The sequence below is a fragment of the Leucoraja erinacea genome, chromosome 29, assembly GCF_028641065.1.
Source record: "Leucoraja erinacea ecotype New England chromosome 29, Leri_hhj_1, whole genome shotgun sequence".
In the NCBI taxonomy this organism is placed as follows: Eukaryota; Metazoa; Chordata; class Chondrichthyes; order Rajiformes; family Rajidae; genus Leucoraja; species Leucoraja erinaceus.
Genome location: NC_073405.1, coordinates 23999188 through 24012707, shown reverse-complemented (window position 1 = coordinate 24012707; position 13520 = coordinate 23999188). Strand labels below are relative to the sequence as shown.

The 13520-nt window shown below is 43.8% G+C and overlaps 1 protein-coding gene across 5 annotated transcripts in view; it reads right to left on the bottom strand.

Moving 5' to 3' along the window:
• Positions 1–4272: 4272 nt before the first annotated feature.
• The window catches only part of LOC129711330 (interleukin-6 receptor subunit beta-like), a 61427-nt gene continuing 52179 nt past the window's right edge, over positions 4273–13520 (bottom strand). For 4 of the 5 annotated variants that reach the window (XM_055658914.1, XM_055658915.1, XM_055658910.1 and 1 more), the window contains 4 exons: positions 12609–12755; positions 11074–11214; positions 8948–9044; positions 8053–8448 (listed from right to left, as the gene is read on the bottom strand). In XM_055658914.1, coding sequence (XP_055514889.1) covers positions 8271–8448; positions 8948–9044; positions 11074–11214; positions 12609–12755 — 563 coding nt within the window. In that variant the 3' untranslated portion in view covers positions 8053–8270. The other variant, XM_055658912.1, reaches the window with a different exon arrangement.

Below are 13520 nucleotides of genomic sequence, written 5' to 3'. Positions count from 1 at the left end.
AGACTTCAATATTATATCTTTACACTATAAGTTGTATCCTTTATCTGTGCACTGTGGACAGCTCAATGTTATTCATCTATAGACACAAAATGCTGGTGTAACTCAGCGGGACAGGCAGTATCTCTGGAGAGAAGGAATGGGTGACGTTTCGGCGTTGAGACTTCTTCAGACTGAAAGTCATGCAAAAGTGAAACGAGAGATATAGACGATGACGTAGAGTGATGTAGAACAATAAAATGCATCTGCAGTCTTTTCTTTGATTAGATAGCAACAGCTTCTCACTGTACCTCAGTACACGTGGTTTCCTCCCACACTCCAAAAGTGCAAAATCCACACTCCAGAGATATAATAATAATAATAATAATAATAATCTTTATTGTCATTGTACAAGACAACGACATTTTGTTGGAGCAAATTTGAACAGATTTGTAGGTTAATTAGCTCTGGTTGAAAAAAAAAAGGTAAATTGTACCCTAGTGTGTAGGATAGCACTAGGGTATGGGGTGATCGCTGGTCGGCGTGGACTTAGTGGGCCGAAAGACCTGTTTCCACAATCCATCTCTAACGTCTAAAGTAAAGTTATAACTTAAAGAATGTGGAAAAGTGCGATGTTATAGCAGTGAGACTGAATAAAGTCTCTGACAAATGATATGATGCAATAATGGAGAGTCGACGTTGAGATCATTGCTTTGCTCATTATATATATATTTTGCATTTTGAATCCAAGTTGAAATGCTGTCCGGAGATGCTGCCTGACCTGCAGAGGTACTCCAGCATTTTGTGTCTTCGAGATATTTGTTTTGCTTCTTAAATATTTGTTTTGCATTTTGTAATCCACATTCAAATGCTCATTTAGCAATTGATCAAGGTTTGCAATCCATGAGTTGGGGTGAAATACTGAAACCACACTCTTCCAAAAGTGAGGATCTGACATCCCTGCACTCTGTATTTCAGGAACATACATGTGAATAATGCTTGTGTGAAATTCCTCTCAGACATTATCATTGAGGGATAATTCCATCGATTTCAAGACCTTGTAACACTATCCACAATGTTTTATAACCTTTGGTTGGGATGGATGCAACCCCCCCCCCCCCCCCCCCCCCCCCCCCCCCCCCACCATTGACCCCATCACGCTGCCTCAGGAAAGCAGCCGACATAATCAAAGTATTTTTCCAAACAAGTCATTTCTTCTTCTCCCTGCTCCTGTTGGACAGTAGATAAAGAAATGTGAAAGCGCACAGCGCCAGACTCAGGAACAGAATCTTCCCACCTGTTGTCAGGCTTCTGAAAGGTTCTTCCATAAGCCAGCGTACTGACCAATTCACCTCTTCTCCATTGCAGACGTAGGATTTTCTCTACAGAACTGATGCTGTGAATTATATTTAGCACTGAATCCTCCCCTTGTTGTAGCAATATTACAACATTTTGAGATTTTAAGAATCAAGTCTGCAATTTATCCCATCAGATAAAGCATAAAAAGAAATTTAATTTGACACCTAATTCACTTTCATATCTCAAGTATTAAAAAAGTTATGGTCATTTTCATACTCGGATGTTTGCATCTTGTTCCATATTGATTTTCCATTAACACAAAAGCTGTGATCGAGGACAGTGAAATGGCCATAAGTTTCTTAAAAATAAAGAGAACTGAAAGAAATTTTACTTGGATGACCTGAAATTCAAGATTCAAGATTCAATTTATTTGTCATTTGGGCCCCTTGAGGTCCAAACGAAATGCCGTTTCTGCAGCCATACATTACAAACAAATAGACCCAAGACACAACATAATTTACATAAACATCCATCACATCGCTGTGATGGAAGGCCAAGAAAAAAAAAACTTATCTCTCCACTGCCCCCCCCCCCCCCCCCCCCCCCCCGACGTCAGAGTCAAAGTCAAAGCCCCCCCCGGCTGGCGATGACGATGGCGATTGTCCCGCGGCCATTAAAGCCACGCCAGGTGATGCAAGGTCGCACACTTGGTCTTGATGTAAGAGCCCCGGCGTGTGTTCGCAGAGTCCCGCAGCCATTCCAAGCCGTGCGGGGCGATGCTGTAAGGCCCCGCTCCAGGAGCTCTTCAACCCCGCAACTCGGGCGGGAGAAGTCGCCGTTGCGGGAGCCCTGAAAAGCGGTCTCCCTCCAGGGACCCGCGGGCTCCCGGTGCCGCCGTCCGCCAGACCCGCAGTTGCAGCCTCCGAATCTCCGGAGGTCGGGCCGCAGCAGCGCTCCACCACCGCTCCACCCGCTCTGGACTCGGCCAGCTCCGCGACGGTGAGGTGAGTAGTCGGCACCAGAGCCCCCGGTCTTCCTGTTGGAGGCCGCTCCCCGTTGCAGCCCCAACGACAACGGAGACCCGACAAAGAAAAGGTCGGGTCTCCCGTGCAGGGAGAGATTTAAAAGTTACCCCTTACCCCCTCCCTCCCACCCCCCCACACACACACCCCATCAAAAAATAACAAAAACTACATAAAAACATAGACAAAAAATAATAAAAACGCAGACGGGCTGCAGAAGCCGCTGCTGACGAGAGTCGCGCTGCCTACCATCTGATTGCGTGCATTTCTAGCACACAAATTAAAGCACATTAGTTAGTTACCCAATTGTAGCTAATTCCAAACTTCAATTACTAGATCTAAACATCTATCCATTTCTTAAGGAAAGATTAACATTTTTTAAATAGCGTAAGTGTCCAAAGAACATTCACAAAAAATTCACAATAAAACATGATTTTTAAATCTCATTTACATTAATTTATAGGCCAAATGGAAGGAATTTAGTGTTCAATTGCTGTAAATTAATGGCCATTTAAATCAGCTTTCGAGTGGAATCCTTTGGAACTCTGTGGAACGCACTGGTTTAAAACGTTCCCATTACGGTGGATTTGTACCCCATATGCCCAGAAAAATACTGCTGGATTGAATGGGCCCCCAAATTAGCTACTCGCAACATTAAACTTTGTATAAAGGGATCTTAAGAACCCCTTTTTAATGTAAAAATAAACAACCTACCTTCTGTTGTCCGCTGTATGAGATCCATCCAGTTGTCGGCCGTCGCGGGTTTAGAGGATAATTTTTAACTTACTATAACAACTAAATTAACCATTATAGTTTAAAAATAGCTCCAGCGAAAGAATCTCCCAGCGATTTTTCATCAGCAACTAAGTAGGCTGAACAACCTCGATTTGAATAGCCTAGGGAAAATCGCGTTTTAAACCCGCCCCCCTCTCAACGACGCCAAAATCGCGCACACGGGCTGGGACAGATCTGCAGCCCCGCTGAAGGTAGGTTTTGCAACAAACCTACTTGTTGCTCCACCCCTTGTACTTGAATTTGACTTGATTCTTTTTAGTTTGGGTTGATTGTATTTATGTACCGTATTTCCCGGTGTCGAAGACGCTATTTTTTACCCTAAAATAAGGCACGAAAAATTACCTGCGTCTTGGAGGCCGAAGGTTAGGTTGTTCATAGGCCTATAGGAAGCGTTTTGATACTACACGGCAATGCAATCATTTGTTTTGATGAGAAGCGACAACATGCAGTCACGCACGGTTGATTTTCGCCACTTCAAACACCTGGTCTAAGTAGAAGCTCTGGAAATTCTGTTTATATTGTTTAACACTGCCCATATTATGGCATCTGCAAAAAAAAAAAGCCGTTCTTACACCATTGGCTACAAGTTGCAAGTTACTGAATATGCGAAAGAAGACGGCAACAGGGCTGCAGAGAGACATTTTGGATCATCGCCAACTGAGAAAATGATACATTATTGGAGGAGGCAAGAGGACCTGTTGAAGCCTGCGATAAGAATTAAACGTAACCTGCATTGTTCTGCAGCAAAGTGGCCAGAACTCGAGGAAGAAATTAAGAATTGGATAGTTGAAGAGAGAAATGCGGGCAGATCAATGTCAACAAAAACTATTATTAACTAATCAAAGCAGCACAAGGTCTGGATGATTTTCATGACACGTCGTTGGTGCCTTAGATTTATGACGAGAAATGGACTTTTGATGAGAACTAAAACAAGAATCGCTCCAAAAATGCCTGAAAAGTATGAAAACAAAATCATTGAATTTCATATCTACGTAATCAATGCTAGAAAAGAGACTGTGAACTGGGACAAATTGGAAACATGTATGAGGAAGCATGGAAACATGGATGATGTGCCGTTAACGTTTGATGTGGTATCAAATAGGACAGTGGATATCATAGGCTCCAAATCGGTAACTATAAAGACATCTGGACACGAGAAAACCCGCTACACTGCAGTGCTATCATGTTGTGTGGATGGGATTATATTACCACTACTTATTTTTAAAGAGGAAAACCCATCCCAAAAGACAAAATTCCACCAGGGATTGTTCTCCACGTGCATTCAAAGGGATGGATGGATGGATGAAGATGGAATGAAGCTCTGGTTGGATAAGGTCTGGTCATGGCATCCCGGGGGCCTTCTTAAAAAACCACCCCTACTTGTGTAGGACAAGTTTCGTGCTCACCTAACTACAGCTACTAAAGAAAGGGTAAAGAGAGTGAAGTCAAAACTTGTAGTGATCCCCGGTGGATTAACTTGCCAATTTCAGCCTTTGCACATATCCATCAACGTTATCCATCCATTATGAAAGAGGAATGGAATCAGTGGATGAGGAGCACAGACCACGATCTAACACCAACAGGTCGTTTGAAAAGGCCAACCACTGCTCAGGTGCGCGAGTGGGTTTTAAAATCGTGGAACCGTGTTAAGACTGAAATTGTCGTCAAAGCTTTTAAAAAATGTGGCATCAGTAAAGCGTTAGATGGCTCAAAGACGACATTCTATTTGATAATAGTTATATTCCGAACAGCAGTGATGCCCCTGGTGAATTATCATGCTTTGAACATTCGGATGATAGTAGTGACTTTTTCAGATTTGAATATTAGAATGTTTTTCGTTTTTGTAATCTTTGTGTCGTGCACAATAAAATGTTATTTTATTCCGAACACTGTATTGTTTTTATTACCGGTATATACATTATCTTTATTTTATATGAAAACAATACGCAATGCAAATGGCCGCCACCACGGCAAATGTTTGTTTTTTTCCCCAAAATTTAGCAGCTCAAAATGGGGGCGTGTCTTCGACGCAGGTGCGTCTAAATCGCCAGGTATATTATCTGTTTTGATTAGATAGCATACAAAACAAGGCACAATTGACAAGGAAAAACCCAAACAGGACTAGCCAAGAATGCAGCGTGGACAAGGTGAGCCGAAGGGGCTGTTTCCATGCTGTACATCTCTATGACTGTACCTTCCCCAATGATAATCAAGCCAAGTTCAATCATGTGGTTTGATTTCATCTTATTCCATCATAGTCATACAGCACGGAAACAGGCCCTTTGGCCCAACTTGCCCATACCGACCAGAATGTCCCACTAATCCCACCTGCCCACGTTAGGCCCAAAACCCTTTAAACCTTTCCAGTTCATGTACCTGTATAAATGCCATTTAAATGTTGATATAGTACCAAAATTAGATCTTTCAGAACATATGGACAATGTTCACCTTGAAAACTGATTATAATTTTAGTGATAACAAGGTCAGATTTTGTTTAGAACTTTAAAAAAAAATAGATGGTTTGTTTTCTTTTAGAAATAAATTCCCATTATTTTCTCTCAGAGATAGTACATGCAGATTGCTACAGAGATGAGTCTTAAGTGCAAACACACAGTGCTGGAGGAACTCAATGGGTCAGGCAGCATCTGAAGAGGAAATGGACAGACAATGTTTCCAGCAGTGACCTGAAATGCTGCCAGTCCAGTCCATCTACAGATGCTGCCTAACCTGCTGAGTTCCTCCAGCATTTTGTGTTTTGTTCAAGGTTCCAGCATCTGCAGTTGATTTTCCAGAGTTTTTAGTTACATTTGGTAATGTACCATTAACAATCATGAAGACATAACAATAGTAGCCAACAATAGTATCTCTGGTAGACTAAAATGCTGGAGAAACTCAGCGGGTGAAGCAGCATCTATGGAGCGAAGGAAATAGGCAACGTCTCGGGCTGAAACCCTTCTTCAGACTGATGGCACATGGGCTATGATGAGCCAGTCAGACTTTGGTCCATGCAACCTTTTGCATGACGGCATCTGAGTCTATGTATTTAAACTTAATATTTCAGAGCTCATATGATTATGCAAGTTCATTAAAAATGGAAAGCTGCACAACATTTCCTGTTCGTCGAGTGCATGATTTGACTCCAGCAGAGTTTTACCATGGCTGCCATCTGGGATGCTCCGCATTTGTGATAACAGACTATGGCCATCGTGCGATGAGCAAGTGTGAAGAGGTGATGCCGGGTTTGACGAACCGGCGAATATTGTGCTCTCGTGGGCCTGGTACTCATTCATGGTCGCGCTGTTGCACTCTGGTGCAGGGTGCTGCAAACGTTCCATCTCCCGGGGATCAATCGCATCTTGCCCGGCGCTGACGTCCTGGAGGGATTGCTCGGTGCTGCTGTTGGCTTCCATCACAAACGCTGGATAGCCCCCGTTCTTCGCGCCCTGTAGCCAGTAATATTTGATGTCACTGATGTGGGATTTGGCCGAGCCCTCGTAACAAACAACTTGGCATCGAGTCTTGGGATTCGGATCCCCTTCAAGTTCTCTTACATCCTTTTTGAAGCAAAAACGAGGGTAAGTTGCTGTTCTGCGGTGCACCTGCCAACATCTTTTTGCATGCAGGAGAACGTTCCCTTTCTATTTGGAAAAGGCAGCAGGCACATGAGAACAACACTCCTTCTAGTTTCTTTTCTGGACTGCATACCATCATGATTTGGAAATTCCCTGCGGTTCCTTGCATCATTCTGGGACCCCTACCTCAACAGTGCCACAGAAACATCTTTGCCAGGTGAACTGCAGTGGTCCAAAATGGTGACTCGCTACCACCTTGTCAAGGGTACTTAAGGATGGGCATTAAATGCTGGTCTGGCCACCTTTACTGACTTTCCATAAACCACTAACAAACATGGAACATAGAACCACACAGCAAAGGAACAGGCCATTTGGCCCACAATGTCCATGCCGAACATAATGCCAAGTTCAACTAATCCTTCCCGCCTGTACATGATCCAGACCCCTCCATTCCCTGTACATCCATGTGCCAATCTAAAAACCTCACATGCCACTATTCTACCTGTCGCCCCCACCATCCCTGGCAGCGAGTTTCAGGCACCCACTTCTGTGTAGAAAGAAAAACTTTCCCCGTACATCTCCTTTAAACTGTACCCCTCTCTCCTTAAAGCTATGCCCTCTAGTCTTTGATGTAAAGAAAAAATCTCAGGAATATCTTTGAAACGCCGCTCGCAATTGTTCATTCAGAACAATGCATCTATAATTGTCTGAGTATTTTAGATTGTTAACTAGTATATAGTTGCAAAACTCTTCTACGGGTTGAAAGGGCATTCCGCCACGGATGGCCTACTGTTGAATATCAACAAAGAGTTTAAACAAATGCACTTTGGAAAATAAGTGATGGCCACTTCAGTGACGTACATCAACAAACAAACTCCTCCCAATGGAAAGGAGGGATAGTGGAACAGCAGGGAGCGTTGCTACTGCACAAGCAAAAAGTCCCAGTTTCAATCTTGACCTCTGGTACTCGCTAGAGTTGGGAAGGATGAGCGGGTACTTCATTGAAACGTATCGAATAGTGAAAGGCCTAGATAGACTAGAAAATCAGCTTTTTTTCCCACAAGTAGTAGCTCTACTTAATAACCCAAAATTTGTAGCCTCCTTTTGATCTGGCATTTTATTTAATTCACATGTTTAATCAATAATGTTTTGCTAGTAATGTTTGATGCTTTATATGTCATTCCTAACTGTCACTATATGTCATGTTGTCACTTGCGGGTGGAGCACCAGGGCAAATTCCTTGTATGCGAATACTTGGTCAATAAACATCTTTCATTCATTTATTCATTCTTTCATAGAGTGGATGTTGAGGGGATGTTTCCTCTAGTGGAACAGTCTAGGACCAGAGGGCACAGCCTCAGAATAAAAGGAAAAACCTATAGAAAGGAGATGAGGAGAAATGTATTTAGTCAGAGGTTGGTGAATCTGTGAAATTCATTGCAACAGATTACTTTGGAGGCCAAATCAATGGATAAATTTAATGCGGAGATTGATAGATTCTTGATTAGTAAGGGTGTCAGGGGTTATGGGGGAAGGCAGGAGAATGGGCTTGAGAGGGAAAGATCGATCAGCCATGATTTAATGGGCCGAATTCTGCTCCAAGAACTTACGGACTACTGTCTGTGTGGAGTTTGCACACTCTTCCTTCGACCATGCGGTAGAATCTTTTCTGTTGGATGAGTAAATAAAGATAGGCAATTACCTGCCATAATGTTTTTGGCATCCAGTGAGCGAGGGTGCTATTTGCAGCGTCTGGGATGTTGGGCCAGATGTGTTTCTTAATTCTGTGGATTGAAGAGGCAAATGTGGAGGATGAGAATGCTGCTTGGTGTATACCACAAGCATGTTTGCTGATGTTCCCATGTCAGCCAGTGCTCTGTTAATATTGATTTTCCTAACATCAAGTGACCCTTGCTTTCCCTCTCTCTCCACCCCCCCCCCCCCCCCCCCCCCCCCCCCCCCCCCACCCCCCCACACGAGTCCTCCCACTAGTTTCATTCCTTCTGATGTAATTTACTGGATTGTACCCCACCAACTAACAATGAACCATTCTATGTTTCCTTATCATCGTCTGCTTTGATCTGTTGTTTTCACACCTTACCCCATCCAAACCTCTAGACTCCCTCTCCCCTGACTTTCACTCTGAGGAAGGGTGTTGACCCAAAACGTCACCCATTCCTCCTCTCCAGAGATGCTGCCTGTCCCACTGAGTTACTCCAGCATTTTGAATCTATCTCCATTTCAAATATTGGTTTTGGGTCAAAGCGGACCGCTACCCCATACCTTTGCCGTTGGTAGATGCAGGTCCCAATTAAAGCCAGGGTCAGAAACAGAGAGAACAGGAAGATGCACATCAGGAACAGTTCCACTTCTCCGTCATCTGATAATTGGAAATGGAGCATTTGTGAACAAGAAACTCACAGATGTAAAAAAAAAACTCAACATTTCATAATCCAGGCCATGCCAACTCCTGCAACTCCGATCCGGTGCTGCCGCCAGGACAACGAGTCTTTATGAATTGTTTAGATAATAGACTATAGACAATAGGTGCAGGAGTAGGCCATTCGGCCCTTCGAGCTAACATCGCCATTCAATGTGATCATGGCGGATCATCCCCAATCAGTACCCCGTTCCTGCCTTCTCCCCATATCCCCTGACCCCACTATCTTTAAGAGCCCTATCCAGCTCTCTCTTGAAAGTATCCAGAGAACCAGCCTCCACCACCCTCTGAGGCAGAGAATTCAACACTGATTGTGTGCCTCCTTGTAGCCTCCCCACCAGCTAACAATGAACCATTTTATGTTTCCTTATCATCGTCTGCTTTGATCTGTCGTTTTCACACCTTACCCCATCCATATCTCTAGACTCCTTCTCCCCTGACTCTCAGTCTGAAGAAGGGTGTCGACACAAACCAAGTTAAGACTCCACATTTTTAACAACTTTAGACTGGAATTATACAGTGTAATCTACTATTCCTATGCACTTGTACTTGGCTATGATTGTGTCAATGTGTAGAACGATTGTTGTTTGACTTTCACTGTACCTATGTACAGGTAATACAGTACATGCAAGTCCAACATTTATCCCCTTTGCACAATTGCTTTTGAACTGAACAGCCATTTCAGTGTAAAAAAAGCCACAAAGTGCTGGAGTAACTCAGTGGGTCAACCAGTAAGTGCTGGTTACCTCCAGCTCTAGCTTTTCCCACTATTTTCACCTTTTGCCAATCACTCCCTCTCAACTGTATCCACCTATCACTTACCAGGCTTTGCCCCACCCCTCTTTTCCCTCCACTCCATCAGTCTGAAGAACAGTCCCGACCCAACATGTTGTCTGTCCATTCCCTCTGCAGATGCTGCCTGGCCCGCTGACTTCCTCCGGCACTTTAGTTGTCTTACTCAAGATTCCAGGATCTGCAGTTTCTTGCATCTACAAAGATGTTTTATGCTGTGTCCTGTTTACGGGGTAAATTATTTAGAAATCGGACTCGCAGCAGTTTGTCCCCCCCCCCACCACCTATTGTCCTTCCTCTAGCTTCACAATTCATAATTCTTCAATCCTTTTGTCTCACACCTTCTGTCTGTATCCTTTGTTGAACCCTCCTCACCTTTGTTGGCCGATCACCTGACAGGCTTTGTATTGCCTCCTCCTCTCTTCCAGCTGTCTTTCCTTCACTCCCCTGTCCCAACCCCAAATCAGTCTGTGGGAGGGTTTTAACCCAAACCCATCACATATCTACGTTCTCCAGATGGGCAGCAAGGTGGCGCAGCGGTAGAGTTGCTGCCTTACAGCACCAGAGAACTGGGTTCAATCCTGACTATGGGTGCCGTCTGTACAGAGTTAGTACGTTCTCCTCATCACAGCGTTGGTTTTCCACAAGTGCTCAGATTTCCTCCCACACTTCAAAGACGTACAAATCTGTAGGTTCATTGGCTTTGGTAAAAATTGTAAAGTGTCATAAGTGATAGGAGTAGAATTAGGCCATTCGGCCCGTCAAGTCTACTCTGCCATTCAATCATGGCTGGTCTATCTCTCCCTCCTAACCCCATTCTCCTGCCTTCTCCCCATAACCTCTGACACCTGTACTAATCAAGAATCTATCTATCTCTGGCTTAAAAATATCCACTGACTTGGCCTCCACAGCCTTCTGTGGCAAAGAATTGCACAGATTCACCACCCTCTGACTTAAGTGTCCCTACCTAGTGTGTCGGATAGTGCTGGTGTACGGGGATCACCAGTCGGCGTGAACTCGGTGGGGCGAAGGGCCCGTTTCTGCGCTGTATCTCTAAACTAAACTAAAGGTGCTGTCTGACCAGCTGAGTTACTCCAGCACTTTGTCTTCCATGGTAAATGATTTCATTTACACTTTGCCAAATGGTGGATCTGAAAACCCATGTTATAATTCTTACCAATCATCTTGGTGGTAATGGCCAGGTTGTAGCCGGTAGCACTGCCTGCATCTGTCGAGGCCACAATGGTCACGTCATACTCCATGTTTGGCAACAGGTCAGTAAGGATGCAGTTGTGCTCAGAGCTATTGATGACCACAGCTGAGGAGCAGAAAGACCAAATTCATGCATTAAACCTGACACTCGAGCAACTGGTTCTTCAGCGCAAGAGTCTTTGATTAAACGTGTAAGAGACAGCAATAACAACAGTTTCAGATGGCGTAACACAGCAATGCAAGAAAAAAAGAGCAGGAAAAGGCCATACAGCCCTCAGGCCATCACCCAATTCAATAACACAGCCTCAGAATTAAAGGACGTTCTTTTAGGAAGGAGATGAGGAGAAATGTCTTTGGTCAGAGGGTGGTGAATCTGTGGACTTCATTACCACAGAAGGCTGTGGGGGCCAAGTCAGTGGATATTTTAATGGCAGAGATAGATAGGTTCTTGATTAGTACGGGTGTCAGAGGTTATGGGGAGAAGGCAGGAGAACGGGGTTAGGAGGGAGAGATAGATCAGCCATGATTGAATGGCGAGTAGATTTGATGGGCCGAATGGCCTAATTCTACTCCTATCACTTATGACCTTATGACCATATGTCCAATTTGATCTTTGCATCTTGAGCATCAAAGCTATTTAGCACGTGAACAGGCCCTTTGGCCCACCTTGTCCATGTTGACCAAGTTGGCATACTTTTCTCATCACATTACCCGTTTTACTTGTGTTTGGCTTGATTGCATTCCTGTATAGGATTATCTAATTTGGTTGGATAGCATGCAACAAAAGCTTTTCACTGTATCTTGGTGCATGTAACATTAATAAACTTAAACCCCTCTAGATTAGTTGTTATACTTTAGAGATACTTTCGAGATACAGCACGGAAATATGGCCTGCTCCGCACTCGGCCCGTACAGGGGACAATTTACTGTTATTTCAAAGCCAAGTAACCTACAAACCTTGTCTTTTGAGTGTAGGAGGAAACCGGAGCCCCTGGAGAAAACCCACACGGTCACAGGGCAGAATGCAGACAGCAGCCATCGTCAGGATCAAACCCAGGTCTCTGGCGCTGTAAGACAGCAACTCTACCACTGCGCCACCATGCCATCCCATTTGGTCCATCACCCTCTGAATCCTTCCAAGCCACATAGCTGACCAAATGCCTTTTCAAGCTTAAGCTCTCCTTTCCCACCTGTTCCTGATACCCTCATCTTCCCTGTTGATCAGAAATCTATTTATCCTGACCTTGAATAAATTCTCCCATGGCGGAAAATCCTCAGTTTTCTCAATGTCCCCCAAAATGTTACGTGTTCATATCAGATTTCCTCTTATTCTCCTATATTCCAATTAGTATATTTGTAAATGTTGCTCATTATACAACCCTTCTACCTCAAGAGTCAGCCCATTATTCCTGTCCAAATGTATCCCATAACAATAATAACTAACTAACTTCAACTACAACCACAACTAACTGAACTTCCTTACTCACTGATTTTACTTACATTTCAGCTTGCCATTCCTATTCTTATACAGTATTGTGTAATTCCTGATGAAGCCATTCCGATCATCAATTGGAAGCTCCTTCCATTCGAAGTGAACTTTGGTCTTCCAGATCTGTTTGGACCGGATCTCTGGACTGCGCCTTGGAGCTGTGATGATAATGACACTAATGTGTGAGATAACAGGATCTTGTAATCTCCCCCCCCCCTCTTCCAGCTTCCTCCACCCCTCCCTCAACACTACAACCAATCAGAAGAAAGGTCCACATTGAAAGGTTGCCTATTCATGTCCTTTAGAGATGTTGCCTGACCCATTGAGTTCATTCAGCACTCTTTTTTTGTGAACCAACACTTCACAGAGCAGGTACTATTGCAATGTTTAACAAGCATTTGGACAGGTACTTCTGGATAGGATAGGTTTAGAGGGATATGGGCCAAGTGCAAACAGGTGGAACAAGTGTAGATGGGACATGTTGGTTGATGTGGGCAAGTTGGACCAAATGGCCTGTTTCCACACTGTATGACTACCTATGACTATAGATAGAGTCCCTTGTATGTTCAGTACAAAAATATTTTTCCTTCCAACTTGTGTTAATTTCTTTTATTTTTTCCTTCTTCACCCATGTTGGGTAATGTCAAAGACTTTACCTTCTCCAAATGGGCATTGACAACACAAGAACATAAGGAGCAAGCTTGTTTGACCCTTTGTTCTTGCTTTGCCATTCAAGAAGATTATGGCTGAGATTGTAATTCAGTGCCCTTTCTCCACTGTCCCATACCTCCTAACGTAACACCTAAAGACATATTGATCTCCCTGTTAAACACAAAGAAATACAATATTGTTAAAATGGCAGATTGGCAACTCAACATTCAAGAGTATAGAATCTTTGGACATGATACGGGGATTGCAACAGA